This window comes from Salvelinus namaycush, chromosome 6, assembly GCF_016432855.1.
Source record: "Salvelinus namaycush isolate Seneca chromosome 6, SaNama_1.0, whole genome shotgun sequence".
Taxonomy (NCBI): Eukaryota; Metazoa; Chordata; class Actinopteri; order Salmoniformes; family Salmonidae; genus Salvelinus; species Salvelinus namaycush.
This window is the reverse complement of record NC_052312.1, coordinates 18,348,560-18,373,031: the sequence shown is the minus strand read 5'-3', so window position 1 is coordinate 18,373,031 and position 24,472 is coordinate 18,348,560. Positions and strand designations below refer to the sequence as shown.

The 24,472-nt window shown below is 47.6% G+C and overlaps 1 protein-coding gene across 1 annotated transcript in view; it reads right to left on the bottom strand.

The window, feature by feature from the left end:
• dnah2 (dynein, axonemal, heavy chain 2) overlaps positions 1-24,472 on the bottom strand; it is a 228,560-nt gene that overhangs the window by 150,058 nt on the left and 54,030 nt on the right. Inside the window, exons 15-22 of the mRNA XM_038995249.1 lie at positions 18,902-19,058; positions 16,482-16,721; positions 14,523-14,711; positions 13,109-13,256; positions 11,506-11,698; positions 3,548-3,748; positions 3,112-3,268; positions 2,811-2,985 (exon numbers count right to left, since the gene is read on the bottom strand). Coding sequence (XP_038851177.1) covers positions 2,811-2,985; positions 3,112-3,268; positions 3,548-3,748; positions 11,506-11,698; positions 13,109-13,256; positions 14,523-14,711; positions 16,482-16,721; positions 18,902-19,058 — 1,460 coding nt within the window. The remainder of the gene's footprint in view (positions 1-2,810; positions 2,986-3,111; positions 3,269-3,547; positions 3,749-11,505; positions 11,699-13,108; positions 13,257-14,522; positions 14,712-16,481; positions 16,722-18,901; positions 19,059-24,472) is intronic.

The window sequence follows — 24,472 nt, the reverse complement described above, 5'->3', positions numbered from 1 at the left end:
ATGTGGCTGACCCAATTGACTGGGATATTATTGTGTGTGTATGTACGTGTGTGTGTGTACTGTGCTATTATTGTAGAATGTGGTGTGTGTGTGTGTGTGTGTGCTCGCATCTGTGTACTGTGCAATTATTGTAGAGAGAGTGTGTGTGTGTGTGTGTGTGTGTGTGTGTGTGTGTGTGTGTGTGTGTGTGTGTGTGTGTGTGTGTGTGTGTGTGTGTGTGTGTGTGTGTGTGTGTGTGTGTGTGTGTGTGTGTGTGTGTGTGTGTGTGTGGGGAGGTGGTCTGGTCCTGAATACTAATGTCCCAGAGAACAAAGCTGCCTGCTGGCCTCATTAACCTTCCCAGTGCTACAGTCACAGCCATTGTTTTCACCTTCTAAACATTCCCCCCATTCTCTTCTCAACAGGTTCTGAGCAGAAGGGACGGCTGGGGTGAGAGAAGTAACCTTCAAGGAGCTCTGGAGTAGAACAGACGAATAGAATTGGGAAAACACACAAAGTGAGGTGACTTTGTGGAACTTGATATGATGAATCTGACTGTTCTAACGTGCACAATGTAACGTGCACAACTTTCCCCACAGTGAGGAGGGGAATGGTTCACATTCCGAGACGTGTTGAACGTGTAAAACTTTTCGATTCAGATGTGGTGAGACAAAGTGTGTAAGAGAGAGCCCGGAGATGGAGAGATGGGAAGGATATGTAACTCTGTCATGACAAAAACAATGAGACATCACACGAGAGAGAGAGAGAGGAGAGGAGAGCGAGGGAGTGGAGTAAAGGGATGAGAGGGAGGTAAAAGAAAAGTAGGACAGGAGGTTTGTCGTCTTTGATACGGTTTGGCACAGCGTCTTGTTTTGAGTCATAGAAGTGTGTGCACGCGCGTGTGTTTGTGTGTGTGTGTGTGTGTGTGTTTGTGTGTGTGTGTGTGTGTTTGTGTGTGTGTGTTTGTGTGTGTGTGTGTGTTTGCCTGTGGAGGAGGAACAGCGAGTTCAATCAGATTTTTAATGGAAATGGAAAATAAGAGAATAAACAAAAGTAAGGGAAAAAGTCTCCCTACAACGAAGGATGGCACAGCCAGAATGGGAGATGTTAGACGTGGAGAGAGACAGAGAACATGTCGACCAGCCCTCTGGGGGGGAGATGTCATGGACCAGCTGGGAAGATCATTGTCAACCAAGACAAGAGACCCCCCCCCCCCCCCCCCCCCACACACACACACACGCGCACACACACACACTACCCCTATGGTGCTACTGACATGTCCTTATACAGTCTGCCGTGCAAACCTGTGTGTGTGTGTGTAGCCTACTGTACTGTACAGTATGTAGCCATTGTCTTACATCAGACAGCGTGTCCATTCCGCCTGCACTGATCTGTCTCGTTTCTCACAACGGACAGTGGGATAGATGAAGAGTAGTCCGGCTACAATGGGCTGTCTAACGTTCACAAATATTACCTAGGCCACATCGTCTGTTGCTGAACCCCATTTCTGCCTCAAAATGTATCTAAGCTAGAACAATAAATCTGTCAATAACGTGGACATGTTTCTGTCGAGGAAGTCTCAGTCCCACCATTTTACATCCAGCTAAGAACGTTTGTGTTTCATGTTTGACAATGGGCATGAAAGCTAGCATGAATTTGTCCAGCATTTAGCTTGCTAGCTGAACCAGGCACTGAAACGATGCTAACCAACCAGCTACCTACTTAGCAAGTGCTGCACACACAATGTTGAACGCTTCCAACAAAAGCTAGCTAGTAAGCTACTGTAGTGCTAGCTGACCCAACGGTACAAAGTTACATGGTAGCGATAGTGGAGAAACATGCTGACTCATTGGACTGATTTCTGATAACAGTTCCTCCTAATTCTGGTGCTGCATGTCAACAACTTCAGGGTAATTCAAACAGGCTAAGCAAGCTTTTCATATCAGTAACTGTTAAAGGAAGAGCTAGCTAGCTAACTAACTAACGTTTAGCTATGTCAGTAAACTAGTAGCTACAAAAGTTAGCTAAGCAGCTAATCAAGTCACTGCATTGGCGACCGACGCCCTTGCACAGACTTTGTGCAGAATGTCTCACAATTGCAAACTTTGAAATCACTATCACAACGTTTTTAAAAATAATTTTGCTAGTTATTCTGCTTATTTCATGGAGAGTCATATGAAAGCGCAGTGATATAAAACATTTGCAACTATGTTTTCACTGTTGAATGGCGGAAGCTCTGGAATATTCCAAATGTGTATATGAGTTCCACGTCCTACAAGACAGACAGGTTGAGGGATGAGCGTCGCGTAGGAGTGACACCGTCTGACGTAAAACAGGAGATGAATTGAAATTCCAATTCAGGGATGGAATTTATTACCCGGATATGTATATTCCTTAACAGGAATTCAACTGAAAATGGAATGAAATTGACCCTAACCCTGGTGTGTAGAAGTACTGTAAAAAAATCTGCCTGGTGTATGTATGGCTGTTTGTGAGACATCTGTGTATGACTGTTTGTGAGACATCTGTGTATGGCTGTTTGTGAGACATCTGTGTATGGCTGTTTGTGAGACATCTGTGTATGGCTGTTTGTGAGATATCTGTGTATGGCTGTTTGTGAGATATCTGTGTATGGCTGTTTGTGAGACATCTGTGTATGGCTGTTTGTGAAATATCTGTGTATGGCTGTTTGTGAGATATCTGTGTATGGCTGTTTGTGAGATATCTGTTTATGGCTGTTTGTGAGATATCTGTTTATGGCTGTTTGTGAGATATCTGTGTATGGCTGTTTGTGAGATATCTGTGTATGGCTGTTTGTGCTAGCAGATGACCTGAGCTGCTGAAGGTCTGGACAGTAGTCTGCATTTTCTTCTTAAACTCCTCTGCTGAGAAGATAAGGCTGCTCTTGAACTTGTCCTTGTGTTTCTTCAGCATGATGTCACTGTCTATCACCACCTGTTGGAACCACACCCACTCCCCGTTCAGAGCCTCCAACATCTCATGGACCTGGGGAGAGAGAAAGAGAGAGACAGAGCGAAGGGGGGGGGGGGGGGGGGGGGGGGGGGGGGGGGGGTTAAAACAGGGGGTGGGGGTTGGGTGTGTGTGCGTCCGTCCGTCCGTCGCCCTACTCACAGCCTGGTCCACGGTGACCTCGTACTTCTCCAGGATAGCAAACTGTTCATGGATGGGAGGGATCTGACTCTCTATCTTCTGAAGGTCTCCCTGTAGTGTCTCCAGTAGCTTCAGACTCTCACCCAGCTCCACCAGGGACTGAGGGGACTGGCTCAGCCTGGACACACACACAGTAGTTCATTGACCCTTCTCATTCACTAGCAGCACATACAGTACACATCTTCTGGACTCTGAAGACGTCTGCAGATAAAACGTTTATGACAGGTCACAGGTCAAAAGGCCTATAATCTAGCTATATGCCGCACATATGCCTTTCCACCAGACACACTGGTCCCACTTTCAACTTTAAGGCCCATAAACTCTTCATTAACCTTTTATAAAGTGGAACCCACACACTCCCGGCCCCACCCTCCACCACCCACCTTTCCAAACCCACCTGAGAGCGTTCTCCTGCAGAAAGACGTGCAGCTCTTTGAGCCTGGTGCTGGCCATGAGGCCGAGCAGCTGGGTGAACTTGCCCTGCCACTCGTTACAGTGCTGCACCAGGCTGAACTTCAGGGGAGCACAGTCCAGCAGCACAAACTGAACACTCAACACCGTCTCCTCCTTCTGAACGTTGTTGGCCACCTCCGTGTACCTGGGGGAGGAGAGGGGTGAGGGGAGGGTGGAGAGGAAAAGTGGAGGTGGGGAGCGAGAGAAATTTGTAAGTACATGTACAAGATAAAGACCGTACTTTGACTTCAGTAGGAACCGGTACACTGTTCCTCTGTAGCCTAAAGATTCTACTTTGTTTACTAACATGATTATCTGTATAATACGGTAAACACTAAAATACAATGCTAAATGAATTACCATCAAACAAAAGTCAAGACCGCAAAAGGATTAAAGCGGACATGGTTTGATTGTTCTATTGACAAGGGCCAATAGGAACCTGCTGAGCCAGACCAGCGTGTAATGTTCAAACATGGAGTGTTGACTCTCCAACGATTTACATCGCACTATCTCAGACAAATCCATAAGACAATATCTCACTGTCTCTCGCTAGTCTCCAACATGTTTACCATGCACATCCATATGACAGGCTACAGAGTTGAAGTCGGAAGTTTACATACACTAAGGTTGGAGTCATTAAAACTCGATTTTCAACCACTCCACAAAAATCTTGTTAACAAACTGTAGTTTTGGCAAGTCGGTTAGGACATCTACTTTGTGCATGACACAAATAATTTGTCCAACAATTGTTTACAGACAGATTATTTCACTTATCATTCACTGTATCACAATTCCAGTGGGTCAGAAGTTAACATACACTAAGTTGACTGTGCCTTTAAACAGAAAATTATGTCATGCTTTCGAAGCTTCTGATAGGCTAATTGACATCATATACCACGTTCATCTGTACAAACAATAGTATGCAAGTATAAACACCATGGGACCACGCAGCCGTCATACCGCTCAGGAAGGAAACGAGTTCTGTCTCCTAGAGATGAACGTACTTTGGTGCGAAAAGTGCAAATTAATCCCAGAACAAAAGCAAAGGACCTTGTGAAGATGCTGGAGGAAACAGGTACAAAAGTATCTATATCCACAGTAAAACGAGTCATATATCGACGTAACCTGAAAGGCCGCTCAGCAAGGAAGCCACTGCTCCGAAACCGACTACGGTTTGCAACTGCACATGGGGACAAAGATCGTACTTTTTGGAGAAATGTCCTCTGGTCTGATGAAACAAAAATAGAACCGTTTGGCCATAATGACCATCGTTATGTTTGGAGGAAAAAGGGGGAGGCTTGCAAGCCGAAGAACACCATCCTAACCGTGAAGCACGGGGGGTGGCAGAATCATGTTGTGGGGGTGCTTTGCTGCAGGAGGGACTGGTGCACTTCACAAAATAGATGGCATCATGAGGTAGGAAAATTATGTGGATATATTGAAGCAACATCTCAAGACATCAGTCAGGAAGTTAAAGCTTGGTCGCAAATGGGTCTTCCAAATGGACAATGACCCCAAGCATACTTCCAAAGTTGTGGCAAAATGGCTTAAGCACAACAAAGTCAAGGTATTGGAGTGGCCATCATAAAGTCCTGACCTCAATCCTATAGATCATTTGTGGGCAGAACTGAAAAAGCGTGTGCAAGCAAGGAGGCCTACAAATCTGACTCAGTTACACCAGCTCTGTCAGGAGGAATGGGCCAAAATTCACCCAAATTATTGTGGGAAGCTTGTGGAACGCTAACCAAAACGTTTGACCCAAGTTAAACAATTTAAAGGCAATGCTACCAAATACTAATTGAGTGTATGTAAACTTCTGACCCACTGGGAATGTGATGAAAAAAATTTAAGCTGCAATAAATCATTCTCTCTACTATTATTCTGACATTTCACATTCTGAAAATAAAGTGGTGATCCTAACTGACCTAAGACAGGGAATTTTTACTAGTATTAAACGTCAGTAATTGTAAAAAGAAAACTGAGTTTAAATGTATTTGGCTAAGGTGAAAGTAAACTTCCGACTTCAACTGTATATGTTTAACAGAGAGGATACAGGGAGAGTTGGGTCTGGTTTGGACCCTCTCTCTTCTTCATCCATTCCCATGGGAGTAGAACTAATCTGCTCCTAGATTTTTTTTATTTATTAGGCAAGTCAGCTAAGAACAAATTCTTATTCACAATGACTGACTAGGTACAGTGTGTTAACTGCCTTGTCAAGGGGCAGAACGACAGATTTTTACCTTGTCAGCTCGGGGATTCAATTTAGCAACCTTTCGGTTACCAGCCCAACGCTCTAACCACTAGGCCATCTGCCGCCCCGATGCTGGCACCTGAGCATCCTGACTGGTTGCATCACTGACTGGTATGGCAACCTCTGACCGCAAGGCACTACAGAGGGTAGTGCGTACGGCCCAGTACATCACTGGGGCCAAGCTTCCTGCCATCCAGAACATCTATACCAGGCCGTGTCAGAGGAAGGCCCTAAAAATAGTCAGACTCCAGCCACTCTAGTCATAGACTGTTCTCTCTGCTACCGCACGACAAGCGGTACCGGATTCTGTACCGGTATCCCCTGTATATAGCCTCGATATTGTTATTTTACTGGTGCTGTTTAATTATTTGTAACTTTTATTTTCTATTTTTTATTTAACACTTCTTAAAGCAGTGTTTGTTAAGGGCTTGTAAGTAAGCATTTCCCTGTAAGGTTGTATTCGGCGCATGTGACAAATACAATTTGAATTGATTTGGTTTGATATAAACCCACCTGCGGGAAGTAGGGGTGCTTACCACCAGGGTTACCATCTTACCCCTGGTGGTAAGATGGTAAAACTGCAAGAATTTGTGCTGCATTTGTGTTGTTGCAATAAAAAAGCGATGAAACTATTTATCCGTTGCATTATTGATATAAATGATCATGCGATTGGAGTAGGGGAGAGAGAAAAACACGGGCCCCATTCTGCACGGTGAGCTCTCAGCTCTGTTTTGTAAGCAGTGCTCTCGTGATATGTTCTGATCTATTCAGCTGCAGAGGGTAGGAGTCACACGCGCTCTGTTGTATGATAGACAGTTGAGTTAGTCTCTCTCTCTCCCCCTCTTCTCTCCCTCTTCTCTCCCTCTTGTGGTGGATATCAAGTGATCTGGAGCAGCGCTCGCAATAGTCTTCCACGTCTATTCTAAACTTGGCGAAAAAGGAATGGGAACAATATGAAATTAGGAACGTGGCATTCTCTCGCCCTCGCAGGCCTGCTCCTGCCCATGTCAAACACGGTGTGCCATCCCACTAGTCTGGCAAGCAACACAGTGTAGGGCACAGCCCAACAAGTGGCGCATTCCACCAACCGGTGCTGGATCGAGGTGTTGGCTTCTCTCCGCGATGGAGCTCATAGCTGTTCATTTGTGCTCAGTTTTAATAGGCTCAATCTTAGTTACAACACCGCTCTCGTTATTTCTCTCTCTCACACACACACACACACACACACACACACACACACACACACACACACACACACACACACACACACACACACACACACACACACACACACACACACACACACACACACATTGTAATTATGCAGTACAAAGAAATGTGCGCTCTGTTCACAATGGTCTATTCCTAGGCGGCGCGTGCGTTTGTGAGTGTCAAGATGAGGGAAGCTTACAATTGATCCTGCCATTTCTACCGAGCTGCGTGCCAGTTTCTGCGTGCCAGTTTCGTGGAATAGTTTCATTTCAATAATAACGTTTTTGTTTCTCAAAATCATTGTCACGTCGTTAATAACACAAATGGGAATTGAAATGATAAAAATCTAAAAGTTCAAATTCAACTAATGCAAGAGCACCAGCCTCTGTCATACGGACATGTTGATACACCATGATCCATTGGTGGTTAAAGAAATGAGCGCATGGAACTAAGAGATAGCCTATAGGCCAATGTAGCAGTAGGCCTATTACTTCCATTGTCAACTAAGTACAAATACATAAAGCTGACGAATAAAAACTGAAAATGCAGGTTCTTTCAATCGCATTCATCTCTCTACTCCGCCTGTCTGCCTCCCTTTCTATCTGCCTCCCTTTCTATCTGTCATGACTTGAGCTATCGCTAGTGAAGTGCAACATTGTATCAACGAGCCTATTCAGGGCCACTAGCCTATTCCAGGCGGTCAGAGTGTCCCGGGCCAGTGAGCCTGGGACAGACTCAGCTGTTTTTGTGCACAATGGGAAATGCGTTCAGGTATTTTATGACGTTTCCACTGGTTATATGGGATCCTCAGAGCATTACATTTAGCTCTTTCACACCGAGGCCTGGTGATTATCGAGGGGCAGAGTGTTAGAAAAGATGTTTCAAATACGGCGAGGAACTATTATCATTCACAATGGATTTAATAAAAAACTGACTTTATTGACTTACTGTGTGAGGTGAAGAAGAAATGACTGAGAAGCTCAGCTTAGTGGTGGTGAGTTCAGACAATCAGAAATCAGACATCCCCAAACGGGCACTTTGTAACATTTGCACGGAGCAGGCCAGTTAGCCTACTTCTAAGCGTGATCCGGGCGCCGTCAGCTCCGTCAACATTTAGAGGACAGAGAAACCAGACACATGATCACATGGAGCTCTCCAAACAAAATACAATGAAAAAAATGAAACTAATTGTATGAAATAAACCCAAACTTGTTTCTCACTTGTGTAGCAACGTGACTGTAGGCCTAATTAATCCATGAATGTATGTAACCAAATGATGAGGATTAACAGTAAATGTACTACTGGTGACATACACTGAGTGTACAAAACATTAAAAACACCGTCCTAATATTGAGTTGCACCTCCCCTTTTGCCCTCAGAACGGTTTCAATTCGTCGGGATATGAACTCTACAAGGTGTTGAAAGTGTTCCACAGGGATGCTGGCCAGTGTTGACTCTAATGCTTCCCACAGTTGTGTCAAGTTGGCTGGATGTCCTTTGGGTGGTGGACCATTCTTGAAACACACAGGAAACGGTCGAGCGTGAAAAACCCAGCAACGTTGCAATTCTTGACACAAACCGGTGCGCCTGGCACCTACTACCACACCCCGTTCAAAGGCACTTACATCTTTTGTCTTCCCCATTCACCCTCTGAATGGCACACACACACAATCAATGTCTCAATTGTCTCAAGGCTTAAAAATCCTTCTTTAACCTGTCTCCTCCCCTTCGTCAACACCAGTGGTTCCCAAACCTTTACGGCCCGCGACCCCATTTTGATATCCGGAAATTCTCGCGACCACAATCATGTGAAAAAAAATGGTGTAAATAAACAGCCAATGTTGACTTTTTTAATTGGGGCTATAACAGTCAATCGCAAATTAGTCTGACATCATTTCTCTTATCTCACCACAACTAATGAGATGGTCGATGCACGTCGCGTCGGAGCTTCTCAAAGTCAGGGGGCGTGGCCGACAGTGTGCACCTCATCTCTCCTGTCACCTCCAACCTGGACCGATATGTATTTTAATGCAGACGAGAGCACTGAATCAGCGTACCATGTGTTTTAATGCTCGGAGGGACCAAAACTCTTCCATAGTGACACGTGAATGCGCTGTCTGCAGCATTCGATCACATGACAGCTCCCGTCAGCTGTTCGGTTTCACTTACCGGCATGTCAACTGAGCCTGGATCACACGCTGATTCGGTCACTCATCTGTATAATTTGTTGGTATTTACCCTCAGTTTCCCAAATGTCTGTTACATAGGCACGGAGACACACTTTCTTTTCATTACACAGAAAGTCAACAAAGTCAGTATTTTACACCACACTTCTTCTCCCAATTAAACACATATTTCCAACACTTCCCCTCGATAACCACCGAGCCTCGTTGTGAAATAGAACATGGTCCTGCTCTGATCCCGTACCTCCACATAGTTTTGCGAACAGGCGGGCGTGATGTAGTTAACAATCACAGTTACCTGCCGCGCATCTCCGAGTTCTGCGCTCAGCTCTTTTGCCCACCAGTTGCTCTCGGCGTATCCATTCTAGCTCAGTGGGTGTATCATAAAATGAGTCCATATGGCAGAGGGAGACACATTCATAACTAGAGTACAGAGGCCTGCCCGCCGTCCTGTGATAGATGGAGCCCCATCTGTGCAAAAGCCCACCATTTGATCCCATGGAATCTGTTTTTCGCAAATACAGCCACGCAGCACACTGAACATCCCCTGTGCCGTTTCAGGCTCGGGAATCGTGAGACAGAATAATATGTCCTTGTGAATAGCATCCCCAGACATGTATAGCGAACAAAAGTCAATGCGCGGGCATCCCGGCCCTCACAGCTAACGTCCATTTGGAGAGCATAAGGTGGGGGATTCGAGTGGTTCAGTCAGTGTCCTCTTGATTGTTAGCTACAGCGTCAATTTCTTAGTTCCACAGTGTTATCTGTTGAAGGTATCGATGTGAGTTTCTGTGCCTCTGCCTCCCCACACATTGTTTTTCACCATATCAATTGTGGCCGGTAATATCAAAGTCACTGCGATAGCGTGTGGTTTCATAGCATAGCAGGCTTAGCCATTCACCGTGGGAATGACTTAAGTGCAACGGTCAGGTGCGGCCTGGGTCAAGGCGCGACCTCTCATTCGGGAACCGCTGATCTACACTGATTGAAGTGGATTTAACAAGTGACATCAATAAGGGATCATAGCTTTCACCTGGATTCCCTTGGTCTGTGTCAAGGTATACCTAATGTTTCGAACACTCAATATATGTAATGGGGAACTGATCCAAAATAAGCAATCAAAGGTCAAACAATTTACACAATAAAAAACTATGAACACACAAGAACTGGCGGGAGACAGCGAAGCGCATTCTGGAGCGAGAAGATCCAATGTCTTGGCCACCCACCCCTCCCCTCCCCTTCTTCTTGTCTCAACATTTCAAATTATACTCAAGACACATTATCTTCACACATATTATACATGCATTGCTTTTCACTGACATCACACTAGGCAGGCAGCCTAGTGGTTAGAGTGTTGGGCCAGTAACTGTAAACGTTTCTGGATCAAATCCCTGAGCTGACAAAGTAAAAAATCTGTTGTTCTACCCGAGCAAGGCAGTTAACCCACTGTTCCCCGGGCCCTGAGCAAGGCAGTTAACCCACTGTTCCCCGGACCCTGAGCAAGGCAGTTAACCCCCTGTTCCCCGGGCTCTGAGCAAGGCAGTTAACCCCCTGTTCCCCGGGCCCTGAGCAAGACAGTTAACCCCCTGTTCCCCGGGCCTTGAGCAAGGCAGTTAACCCCCTGTTCCCCGGGCCCTGAGCAAGGCAGTTAACCCACTGGGTGCCGTGGATGTTGATTAAGGCAGACCCCTGCACCTTTCAGGTTGAGTTAAATGCGAACGATACGTTTCAGTTGAATTCCTTCAGTTGTACAGCTGACTATGTATCCCCAGCTAGGCCTATTGCCAAGCAAGCAGCCCAAATTACAGGCTGCTAGGCGTATAGGCCAACACATTTGTGATTTGAAAGAAGCCAATGATCCTCTATTGCTGAGAATTATTTTATTTATTTCTGTATAGATAAGAGTAATTATATCATTTTGGTAAATTGATTTGATTTGAATTTAGTTTAGCCTGCAGTGACTACTATTACTGAATCTTGTCCTATGCTTAGGCTACTGATCACATTAGGTATTGTATCAAAACATCTTCCCGCGGCTATGTATCTAAGGTCCGTTCTGTAGCGTAAGCTGATCCTAGATCTGTGACTTCTAACCTTCCAACCCTGTTGAGGTAGATGACCTGTTCGCCAGATCTGTTCTTATTTTAGCCAACGCCACCGTAATTCATTCCAGTGAACAACAGAGCTCGCTAAAGCTAAAGAAAACACAGATCTGGCAACACCCCCCCCCCCCCCCTAGCCGTTAGAGGGTCAAACCTGGCGATGTCGGCGTCGAAGGAGGACACGGGGGGGTTGAGACGCTGGTATCTCCTGATGAAGGGGTCCTTGTTGATCTCCCAGATCTCTCTGTGTTTGTCCCAGGTCTTCAGGTAAGCCTGCAGGTGGCCTGCGTTGGCCGTCATTCCTGCTGCTACCGCTGCCTGAATCTTACCGATCTCCTCATCTTGTTCTGGGGTTAGAGAAGGAGAGAAAGGGGAATCACCATATAAAATAGGCCAAAGCTAATTATATTTCTAGGATCAGTTATTATTGAATTGTCCTTATACTGCTCTGGGGGGGGGGGGGGAGGGAGGGAGGGAGGGAGGGAGGGAGGGAGGGAGGGAGGGAGGGAGGGAGGGACAGAGACAGATAGAGAGGGATAGAGAGAGAGAGAGAGAGATAGAGAGAGAGAGAGAGAGAGAGAGAGAGACAGAGAGAGAGAGAGAGACAGAGAGAGAGAGAGAGAGAGAGAGAGAGGGAGGATTCCATATGGAGTAAGTAGAAGCCCCAAACTGATACAGATATTTGTGTATTCGGTCCATCCTCTCTCTTGCCAAATAGATTTTTATCTCAATGAGACATGCCTGGATAAATTAATGACGATGGTTATGGTTGTAACTTGGAATATGTTAACCTGATCTGAGATCTGTGGATAGAGGCACCTTCTACCACAAGCTCACCATATGGTAGATACATACCGTAACTGTACACTCGACTACATAGTGCATGCTTCCACACATTCCTAGTTAAATACAGTGAGTTGACACACCTTTGACACATTGTAACAGGCACTTACACGTGTTAGAAAAGGCTTTTCATGAGTGAACATGTTTAACAGCCCGGCGCGTGTCACTAGGGATCAACTACACTGTGTTGATTGGGTTTCAGGAGCTAACAGCAGTAGCTGTAAGAGCATTCCCCCTCGATAGAGATATGGCTGGAGACAAACACACACGTATACACACACACACACGTACACACGTGTACACACACACACACACACACACACACACACACACACACACACACACACACACACACACACTCAGAGCTATGGAGAGGGGCTACCTCTGACCTGCTCCAGTCCACCATCTCCTGACTGTTTGATTAAAGCCAAAGCCTAGATACTCCCTGTGGACGACCGGCTGTCAATCAAACCAGGAGACAGCTGACGGGAGAGCTGCTTAAAATGGACAGATGAGGATAGGATGAAGAGAATGGTAGGATGGGGAATGGGGTTAGAATGGAGGGAGAGAATAAGGTCAGGGTTAAGGAGCAGTGGATGAAGAGGAGGGGGTATGGTAACAAGAGCGTGGAGTGAAGAGGAGTGAGGATAAATGGACGGGGGGGACGGGGGTGAAGTGAGGGGTGAGGAGTAAAAGTGGGATGGAGTGCAAATGAAGAGTAGGAGAGAAAAGAGGATATGGTGAAGAGAAGGAGTGAGAAATGAAAGACGGACGGAGTGAGGTGAGGAAAGGTGAGGGGTCAGAAGTGAAAATAAAGAGAACTGAACATAAGGATGGGTCGAGGAGGAGGAGGAGGCGTGGAACAGCGAGGTGAGAGGGGTCTCTAACCTCTGTCTGCGCGTGAGGTCTGTTACCTATGATGCAGCGTACAGGTTTCCTCTGTGAGCGTCTGCGTGTGAGGAGGTCCGGGAGGCGTTTGAACACAGAGATGGTGCCGATCAGCTGACAACTGATGTTGTTCACGATCTGAGCCAGTTTCTGTAGAGTGGGGGAGAACTCCACCTGTTGGACACACACACACACACACACACACACACACACACACACACACACACACACACACACACACACACACACACACACACACACACACACACACACACACACACACACACACACATCAATAATTTTTGCATCTAGGCTTAAAGACCTAACGAGCTCTACTGCTATCATTTCCACAAAAACTCTACATTCCTTTTTTATAAAATATTACTTTAATCTTTTTTTATTTGTAATAACATAAATTAATCCTCCTGTATAAAGAATACCAAAAGGTTCATGCTTTCTGAACCACACCCTCCTAGCCTATCAACGATGCAGATATTGTACATACACAAAGCATAAATCATTTGTCACGGCTGATTTATAAAGTGTGGAGAGAGAGGAGTGCGAGAAGGAGAGGGAGAGAGAGAGTGCGAGAGAGAGAGGGAGAGAGACAGGAGAGAAAGACAGAGAGAGAGAGGGAGAGGGAGTGGGAGAGAGAGAGAAAGAGGGAGAGAGAGGGAGAGAGCGCGAGAGAGAGAGAAAGAGGGAGAGAGAGAGGGAGAAAGAGGGAGAGAGAGGGAGAGAGTGCGAGAGAGAGAGAAAGAGGGAGAGAGAGAGAGAGAAAGAGGGAGAGAGAGAGAAAGAGGGAGAGAGAAAGAGGGAGAGCGAGAGGGAGAGCGAGAAAAAGAGAGAGGGAGAGAGAGGGAGAAAGAGGGAGAGAGAAAGAGGGAGAGCGAGAGGGAGAGAGAGAAAAAGAGAGGGAGAGAGAGAGGGAGAGAGCGAGAGAGACTCTTGGTGTCCTGTTTGGATTTATAATGCTATCTTAATACGTAAAATAACTTGCGCTGCGTACAGCTCTGCGTCTGTTAGACAAGGACAAAGGATGTTCTCTTCCATTGTATTCTAAATAGTGCCGAGTTGACGACCTGTCTGGCTCTCACTGTGACTCAGACCTTGGAAATGCTACAAAATCATATGGCATCCTACACTGAGAATGGATGACATTGTTCGCCTTCAAACCGAGGTTAGTACGGGAAGGAGTAATATTGCTAGAATCCCTGGTAAGAGTGTGTACGTGAACAAAATATATGTCCCGTGAACTGCTTGGAAGTCTATTACAATCTGCAATCCTTATGCATGAGTGTTAAAAACTGAGTGTGTGTGTATGTGATTGAGTGATCGTGTGTGTGCGCGCGTGCATGTTTCTCTGTTTGTGTATTTGCGTGAATCGTTGTGTGTGTGTGTGAATTTGTGTCCGCGCGAGTCACCTGTGGGTCCCTTTACCTGTGAGGTGGCCCCGGGGCCCTCGTGGCGTAGTACCACCTGCACCCTGAAGAGGGGGTTGGGGGAAGTCTTGCTGTCTCCGTTGATGGCCTTGGACAGCTCCTGTAAGGACCACTTGATGTTGAGACGGAGAGCCTCCTCCACCAAGCCGTCCATCTTCTCTGTGTACACAACCCAGTGCTGCTGGACCTGGGACACACACACGGCAAGCAAACACCCCCCCCCCCCCCACACACACACACGCAAGCACACAAACCCACACACACACACACACACACACACACGCCTACTATTACCTGTCCATCATAAATTCTCTCAACCACTACATGTCATCTATTCATAATTTGTTCCACAGGTGAAGTTCTAAATGAAGTGATTTTCTAGATGAACAGTTTTCATTTTCTATAATGAAATTACCCCATCATTGTATCTTGCTAGCCACTATTTGTGAGTACAAATTAGCACAAAAAGTAGGGAAGCAAAAACTAGCAAGGAATAGGTACCCTCCCACACACACACACACGCACGCACGCACGCACGCACGCACGCACGCACGCACGCACGCACACACACACACACACACACACACACACACACACACACACACACACACTCGCAAACCGCCCGACTATGTGATCAGATCAGAGGGCCGCACCCGACCCTTACCTAATCAGAGACGGCAGAATGATTTCTCGACATGGGGGTGTAGGCTTTTTTTTGGCCTGATTTAAAAGTTTCTGTTTATAATTTCAGAAATGTTGGTCGGCTATTTGTTAGTCAGCTTGTCTATAATTAGATACACGCAGCTTCTCTTCTGTCATTAGACTATATGTTCCCCTAGAAGGCTAAACAAGCCCTTGTTCACCAGAATAATGTCATAAATCCATTTGAATGCAGGCTTCAATCTAGATGACAGCGGTCATTTTTTCTTTTGTCATCTCTGCTTCATTCGCGGAGCAAAGACGCTTAGGGACCGGGGGAGAAAATGAAATAACTCAACAACAACAAAACTGGAAATATTTCCTGTGCAAAATGTCCAAAAGCATCAGTCTGACCGGTTGTAGGGAAATAAAAACCTGTGAAAACGACCCAACATGTTTCAGTTAAGATTTCAGTTCGGCTTGGATGCATATTTTATTGAGGTTGAAATACGATCAGCTTTTATGATGCTGATAGCACCTCTACAGACGGTATCTAACTGCATTCGAATTCTCTCAAGATGCTGAAAGAAATCAATCATATTTCTCCACTCCTGTTCCCGACTCAAAATCTAGTCTATATTTGGTGTACCATTTTACTGCAAGAAATGCTTAGTTCTGCAGGAGTTCATATTTAGGCTGTGTGAGAGGTTATAGACCTACAGTCAGTGTCCTGATTTCAGTTTCCATTTAACCCATCTGAACAGTAGGCTGCAGTTCCCTTGACGTGCCATAGGCCCATTTGAAGTCCCCGTCTTGTGACTGGCGAATTTGTATAGCGCCGCACAATCATCACACATAACATAACGGGCACTGCTATCGTCCTATTTTACCATTTCACCAAATCTTTCCCAAACATCTTGAACTCTCCATTTCACTGCTTTTCTCTTACTGAATTAAACTCCGACATTGTCCTTTTTTGTCTCAGTGGATCGACGTGAACTTTTTCTGCCCGTTCCCAAAAGCGTTTGGCGATTGGCTGTAGGCTATTTGGCGTACATACAGTCAGGCCCTAAAGCTTAGGCTTACTCACTAATGCCAGATAATCTAAAATCATGAAAGAAAAACCTCAATGTAGACTATAGATATAAATTGCACATGAACGATACATTTATACATTTTTTTAAGGTAATGTTTTCTATTTAGTCAACCCGCCCACCCGCCGCCCACCCGCCCTTCACCCACACAATATTTAATGACCCTAAGCCCACCCACCCTGCGGATATAACCGATTCAACCCACGCATCACTACACCACACACCTCTGGTCCGTCTGTGCGGAAGGTCTCGTAGACCCGGGACATGATGGCTACGATGTCCTGGTGTGCTGAGTGGAGCCGCTGGAGCTGGGCTTGCTGGTGGGCCTGCTGGTCCCCCTCAAACTCCAGGTCCCTGTACACTGTCTTCCCATCCACACGCACAAGCAGCAGCTCACTGATCAGACCACACTGACGGGAGATGGCCAGGTTGGCTGCCTTGTACTCATCCACGATGAGCTGGATCTGATAGGGAGGGGAGAGGAGGTTAGGTGGGTGATGGTTAATTTTGGAGGAGAGGAGGGGCGGGAAAGGAGAGGAGGGGCGGAGAGGAGAGGAGGGGCGGAGAGGAGAGGAGAAAAGAGGAGAAAAGAGAAGATAAAGAGGAATAGAACCAACTGGGGAAAGTTGGATGAATACAGAACCCATGGTACTTTCCCAGCAGTGTCCCTTTCCAACCCCCCTTCACTTCTAGGATCGAAGCAGGCGAGCTTATTACATAGAAATCACGCTCCACCATCTCCACCAACACTAACTCTTCTTGTTTGAATTACCAGAGACAGGTCTTATCATGACAGCATCGGGCTGTGGCCAAACAGAATAGAACATACATCCAACAGTTTCCTTTTCAATTTGTGGGAGAGAGAAGAGGAGGGGAGCTGCGGAGATGACTGGCTCTCTCATATTGCCTCGGCAGCCGGACCTAATTCAGACGGAGAGCAAATCCGTCTCTCACTCAGAATTCCAGATCCTAGCGCCGATCTCCGGATTTTACGGCTTTCATGGGGATAAGGCCTGCCGCGCAGAATAATCCTCTGAGAGAGAGAGAGAGAGAAGAGGAGTCGGGGGGGAGAGCGGGGTGGAGGGAGAGAGAGGAAAATAGGGATGGGGGGGCTGTTCTGAGTCAGTTCAGATCTCTCTTCCTCTCGCTCACTCTCCCTCTCACACCCTCTCTCCCCACCTACCTACCTACAACACGGAAGACAGCACTCACTGAGTTTTTGACTTTGGGCTCGACAGATCTTGACATTGGCTCGACGCAAACCTGATCTTAAACCCCTTGAGAGAGAGGGGAGACAGGGGAGAGGGGCGTGGCGCGGTGGCATGAATCCTTGCCAATGAGTGTTAGTGTTCATTACGCATGCTGCTGCTGCTCAACCTGTCTTGAACACTGAGCCCCCATACCGTCTCTCTGGAAGCCAAGGTACTCATTATTATACTGTAGCATCGTACCGTAGCTTAGCACCGTAGCATCCAATACAATGTTGGCAAGGCATTCATTATCATTCATTATCAAGCATCGCAATGTAACTTAGCATCCAATACAATGCAACTCCAGCTAGTATTTCAGCATTGCACCCCTAACCTAGCCTGGTCCCAGGTCTGTTTGTGCTGTCTTGACAACTCCTATGGCTATTGCCGTTGGCAAGACAGCACAAACTGATCTGAAACCAGGCTATTCACTGCAACTCTCCTGTGTCCTGTATCTCTTACTATACAATTACCCATGAATCATATAACCATCCCCCTGTTTTATAATGCAGCCTTATATGGCATTGGAATGGAATAAAAATGAAACGCGGGAGGGTTATGTGTATTTATACTCTATCACCCCTCTCCACCTTCCTGTCTATCCCTCACTCCTTCTTTTCCCTCTGGAGATCATTTGATCCCGGTGGTTGAGGAGAATAGAAGCCCTCTGCGTCTATCACGCGCACGCACACACACGCACACACACACACAAAAACACACACAAAAACACATACAGTCCATCACACACAGCCCTCTGTGCATTGGATCCAACAGTAATGCCTCATAACACTCCATGCATCATGGCTTAAATTGAACTGCGGCCAGTCTGGCGGGGTGTTTTTGTGTCCGTGTCTGCTGTTTTCTGCTAGCGGCTGAATTCTGCTGAATTTGTTTCCCCGATTCAGATGTTTATTGGTCTAGAAAATGCTGACCGCAGAAGGAAGACAACGGGATACAGTCTGTGCTCTGTGTGTGTGTGTGTGTGTGTGTGCGTGCGTGCGTGCGTGCGTGCGTGCGTGCGTGCGTGCGTGTGATGAAGGTGGTTTGTGAAAGCAGGGAGCCAAATGAACCCACATCCTGTTGCTGTACTGTATCTACAGGGGTTACGGCGTCACATCTAAACCCTGGGCCCAGGAGCACGCCACAGTAGTGTTCTTCTAGCCCAATGGCTACCTGCCCTGGTCCGAGAGAGCATCAGAGTACGCAGGTTTTAGTTCCAGCCAAACATGACAAAGCTTGACTCAACTAGCCTATGAGAGCTTATAATGGATCAAAAGGGGCTAGAGAAAGACGACAGCGAAACGTCTCTATCTATCTTAAGGTTGGTGAGCAATACTCTACACCCTTTCTGTGGTCTATGAGTTGGTGTGTGTTTCATCACGGTGTGTCCTGACCTTGCTGGCGTGCAGCCTGCAGTCTTTGATGAAGAAGCTGGACGCTCCTTTAGAGGACCAGAGCAGCTTGGAGAGACCTGGCTGGATCTTCTTGTCCAGGAAGCGGATTCGCTCCCGGAACAAACCCAGCTCTTCAGCAGACAGCGACGCGATGATCCTGACACACACACACACACAAATACAGTATAGACACACACGGGACACACACACGGACCAAACATCAGTGTTTATATAAACATGATAATATTGGTGGTATTTTCTTCAAATCATTTCCTGCACTGTATTGTTTAACAGAAATAGTCTGGGTCACTAAATACTGTATTACAGTAGGATGTCCTATCAAAAAAGCAGATTTTGACCAATGGGTAAAATAATGTTAACTGCTTAGATACTGGTCGAAAATCCGGAAAAAAGCAACTAGGCTGGACGCTGTGTCAACTAGGCTGGATGCTGTGTCAACTAGACTGGATGCTGTGTCAGCTAGGCTGGATGCTGTGTCAACTAGGCTGGATGCTGTGTCAGCTAGGCTGGATGCTGTGTCAACTAGGCTGGATGCTGTGTCAACTAGGTTGGATGCTGTGTCAACTAGGTTGGATGCTGTGTCAACTAGGCTGGATGCTGTGTCAACTAGGCTGGATGCTGTGTCAGCTAGGTTGGATGCTGTGTCAGCTAGGCTGGATGCTGTGTCAACTAGGCTGGATGCTGTGTCAACTAGGCTGGATGTTGTGTCAACTAGGCTGGATGTTGTGTCAACTAGGCTGGATGCTGTGTCAACTAGGCTGGATGCTGTGTCAACTAGGCTGGATGCTGTGTCAACTAGGCTGGATGCTGTGTCAACTAGGCTGGATGCTGTGTCAACTAGGCTGGATGCTGTGTCAACTAGGCTGGATGCTGTGTCAACTAGGCTGGATGCTGTGTCAACTAGGTTGGATGCTGTGTCAACTAGGCTGGATGCTGTGTCAACTAGGCTGGATGCTGTGTCAACTAGGCTGGATGCTGTGTCAACTAGGCTGGATGCTGTCAACTAGGCTGGATGCTGTCAACTAGGCTGGATGCTGTGTCAGCTAGGCTGGATGCTGTGTCAACTAGGCTGGATGCTGTCAACTAGGCTGGATGCTGTGTCAACTAGGCTGGATGCTGTGTCAACTAGGCTGGATGCTGTGTCAACTAGGCTGGATGCTGTGTCAACTAGGCTGGGTGCTGTGTCAACTAGGCTGGATGCTGTCAACTAGGCTGGATGCTGTCAGCTAGGCTGGAGGCTGTGTCAGCTAGGCTGGATGCTGTGTCAACTAGGTTGGATGCTGTGTCAACTAGGTTGGATGCTGTGTCAACTAGGCTGGATGCTGTGTCAACTAGGTTGGATGCTGTGTCAACTAGGCTGGATGCTGTGTCAACTAGGCTGGATGCTGTGTCAACTAGGCTGGATGCTGTGTCAACTAGGCTGGATGCTGTGTCAACTAGGCTGGATGCTGTCAACTAGGCTGGATGCTGTGTCAACTAGACTGGATGCTGTGTCAACTAGGTTGGATGCTGTGTCAACTAGGCTGGATGCTGTGTCAACTAGGCTGGATGCTGTCAACTAGGCTGGATGCTGTCAACTAGGCTGGATGCTGTGTCAGCTAGGCTGGATGCTGTGTCAACTAGGCTGGATGCTGTGTCAACTAGGCTGGATGCTGTGTCAACTAGGCTGGATGTTGTGTCAACTAGGCTGGATGCTGTGTCAACTAGGCTGGATGCTGTGTCAGCTAGGCTGGGTGCTGTGTCAACTAGGCTGGATGCTGTGTCAACTAGGCTGGATGCTGTGTCAACTAGCCTGGATGCTGTGTCAACTAGCCTGGATGCTGTCAACTAGGCTGGATGCTGTGTCAACTAGCCTGGATGCTGTCAACTAGGCTGGATGCTGTGTCAGCTAGGCTGGATGCTGTGTCAACTAGGCTGGATGCTGTCAACTAGGCTGGATGCTGTGTCAGCTAGGCTGGATGCTGTGTCAACTAGGATGGATGCTGTCAACTAGGCTGGATGCTGTGTCAACTAGCCTGGATGCTGTCAACTAGGCTGGATGCTGTGTCAGCTAGGCTGGATGCTGTGTCAACTAGGCTGGATGCTGTCAACTAGGCTGGATGCTGTGTCAACTAGGCTGGATGCTGTGTCAACTAGACTGGATGCTGTGTCAACTAGGCTGGATGCTGTGTCAACTAGGCTGGATGCTGTGTCAACTAGGCTGGATGCTGTGTCAACTAGGCTGGATGCTGTGTCAACTAGGCTGGATGCTGTGTCAACTAGGCTGGATGCTGTGTCAACTAGCCTGGATGCTGTCAACTAGGCTGGATGCTGTGTCAACTAGGCTGGATGCTGTGTCAACTAGCCTGGATGCTATCAACTAGACTGGATGCTGTGTCAACTAGGCTGGATGCTGTGTCAACTAGGCTGGATGCTGTCAACTAGGCTGGATGCTGTCAACTAGGCTGGATGTTGTGTCAACTAGGCTGGATGTTGTGTCAACTAGCCTGGATGCTGTCAACTAGGCTGGATGCTGTGTCAACTAGGTTGGATGCTGTGTCAACTAGGCTGGATGTTGTCAACTAGGCTGGATGCTGTGTCAACTAGCCTGGATGCTGTCAACTAGGCTGGATGCTGTGTCAGCTAGGCTGGATGCTGTGTCAACTAGGCTGGATGCTGTCAACTAGGCTGGATGCTGTGTCAACTAGCCTGGATGCTGTCAACTAGGCTGGATGCTGTGTCAACTAGCCTGGATGCTGTCAACTAGGCTGGATGCTGTGTCAGCTAGGCTGGATGCTGTGTCAACTAGGATGGATGCTGTCAACTAGGCTGGATGCTGTGTCAACTAGCCTGGATGCTGTGTCAACTAGGCTGGATGCTGTGTCAACTAGGCTGGATGCTGTGTCAACTAGGCTGGATGCTGTGTCAACTAGGCTGGATGCTGTCAACTAGGCTGGATGCTGTGTCAACTAGGCTGGATGCTGTGTCAACTAGGCTGGATGCTGTGTCAACTAGGCTGGATGCTGTGTCAACTAGGCTGGATGTTGTGTCAACTAGACTGGATGCTGTGTCAACTAGGCTGGATGCTGTGTCAACTAGGCTGGATGCTGTGTCAACTAGGCTGGATGCTGTGTCAACTAGGCTGGATGCTGTGTCAACTAGGCTGGATGCTGTGTCAACTAGCCTGGATGCTGTCAACTAGGCTGGATGCTGTGTCAACTAGGCTGGATGCTGTCAACTAGGCTGGATGCTGTGTCAACTAGGCTGGATGCTGTCAACTAGGCTGGATGCTGTGTCAGCTAGGCTGGATGCTGTGTCAACTAGGCTGGATGCTGTCAACTAGGCTGGATGCTGTGTCAGCTAGGCTGGATGCTGTGTCAACTAGGCTGGATGCTGTCAACTAGGCTGGATGCTGTGTCAGCTAGGCTGGATGCTGTGTCAACTAGGATGGATGCTGTCAACTAGGCTGGATGCTGTGTCAACTAGCCTGGATGCTGTCAACTAGGCTGGATGCTGTGTCAGCTAGGCTGGATGCTGTGTCAACTAGGCTGGATGCTGTCAACTAGGCTGGATGCTGTGTCAACTAGGCTGGATGCTGTGTCAACTAGACTGGATGCTGTGTCAACTAGGCTGGATGCTGTGTCAACTAGGCTGGATGCTGTGTCAACTAGGCTGGATGCTGTGTCAACTAGGCTGGATGCTGTGTCAACTAGGCTGGATGCTGTGTCAACTAGGCTGGATGCTGTGTCAACTAGCCTGGATGCTGTCAACTAGGCTGGATGCTGTGTCAACTAGGCTGGATGCTGTGTCAACTAGCCTGGATGCTATCAACTAGACTGGATGCTGTGTCAACTAGGCTGGATGCTGTGTCAACTAGGCTGGATGCTGTCAACTAGGCTGGATGCTGTCAACTAGGCTGGATGTTGTGTCAACTAGGCTGGATGTTGTGTCAACTAGCCTGGATGCTGTCAACTAGGCTGGATGCTGTGTCAACTAGGTTGGATGCTGTGTCAACTAGGCTGGATGTTGTCAACTAGGCTGGATGCTGTGTCAACTAGCCTGGATGCTGTCAACTAGGCTGGATGCTATGTCAGCTAGGCTGGATGCTGTGTCAACTAGGCTGGATGCTGTCAACTAGGCTGGATGCTGTGTCAACTAGCCTGGATGCTGTCAACTAGGCTGGATGCTGTGTCAACTAGCCTGGATGCTGTCAACTAGGCTGGATGCTGTGTCAGCTAGGCTGGATGCTGTGTCAACTAGGATGGATGCTGTCAACTAGGCTGGATGCTGTGTCAACTAGCCTGGATGCTGTGTCAACTAGGCTGGATGCTGTGTCAACTAGGCTGGATGCTGTGTCAACTAGGCTGGATGCTGTGTCAACTAGGCTGGATGCTGTCAACTAGGCTGGATGCTGTGTCAACTAGGCTGGATGCTGTGTCAACTAGGCTGGATGCTGTGTCAACTAGGCTGGATGCTGTGTCAACTAGGCTGGATGTTGTGTCAACTAGACTGGATGCTGTGTCAACTAGGCTGGATGCTGTGTCAACTAGGCTGGATGCTGTGTCAACTAGGCTGGATGCTGTGTCAACTAGGCTGGATGCTGTGTCAACTAGGCTGGATGCTGTGTCAACTAGCCTGGATGCTGTCAACTAGGCTGGATGCTGTGTCAACTAGGCTGGATGCTGTCAACTAGGCTGGATGTTGTGTCAACTAGGCTGGATGTTGTGTCAACTAGGCTGGATGCTGTCAACTAGGCTGGATGCTGTGTCAACTAGGCTGGATGCTGTGTCAACTAGGCTGGATGCTGTCAACTAGGCTGGATGCTGTGTCAACTAGCCTGGATGCTGTCAACTAGGCTGGATGTTGTGTCAACTAGGCTGGATGCTGTCAACTAGGCTGGATGCTGTGTCAACTAGGTTGGATGCTGTGTCAACTAGGTTGGATGCTGTGTCAACTAGGCTGGATGCTGTGTCAACTAGGCTGGATGCTGTGTCAGCTAGGTTGGATGCTGTGTCAGCTAGGCTGGATGCTGTGTCAAGTAGGCTGGATGCTGTGTCAACTAGGCTGGATGCTGTGTCAACTAGGCTGGATGTTGTGTCAACTAGGCTGGATGTTGTGTCAACTAGGCTGGATGCTGTGTCAACTAGGCTGGATGCTGTGTCAACTAGGCTGGATGCTGTGTCAACTAGGCTGGATGCTGTGTCAACTAGGCTGGATGCTGTGTCAACTAGGCTGGATGCTGTGTCAACTAGGCTGGATGCTGTGTCAACTAGGCTGGATGCTGTGTCAACTAGGTTGGATGCTGTGTCAACTAGGCTGGATGCTGTGTCAACTAGGCTGGATGCTGTGTCAACTAGGCTGGATGCTGTGTCAACTAGGCTGGATGCTGTGTCAACTAGGCTGGATGCTGTCAACTAGGTTGGATGCTGTGTCAACTAGGTTGGATGCTGTGTCAACTAGGCTGGATGCTGTGTCAACTAGGCTGGATGCTGTGTCAGCTAGGTTGGATGCTGTGTCAGCTAGGCTGGATGCTGTGTCAAGTAGGCTGGATGCTGTGTCAACTAGGCTGGA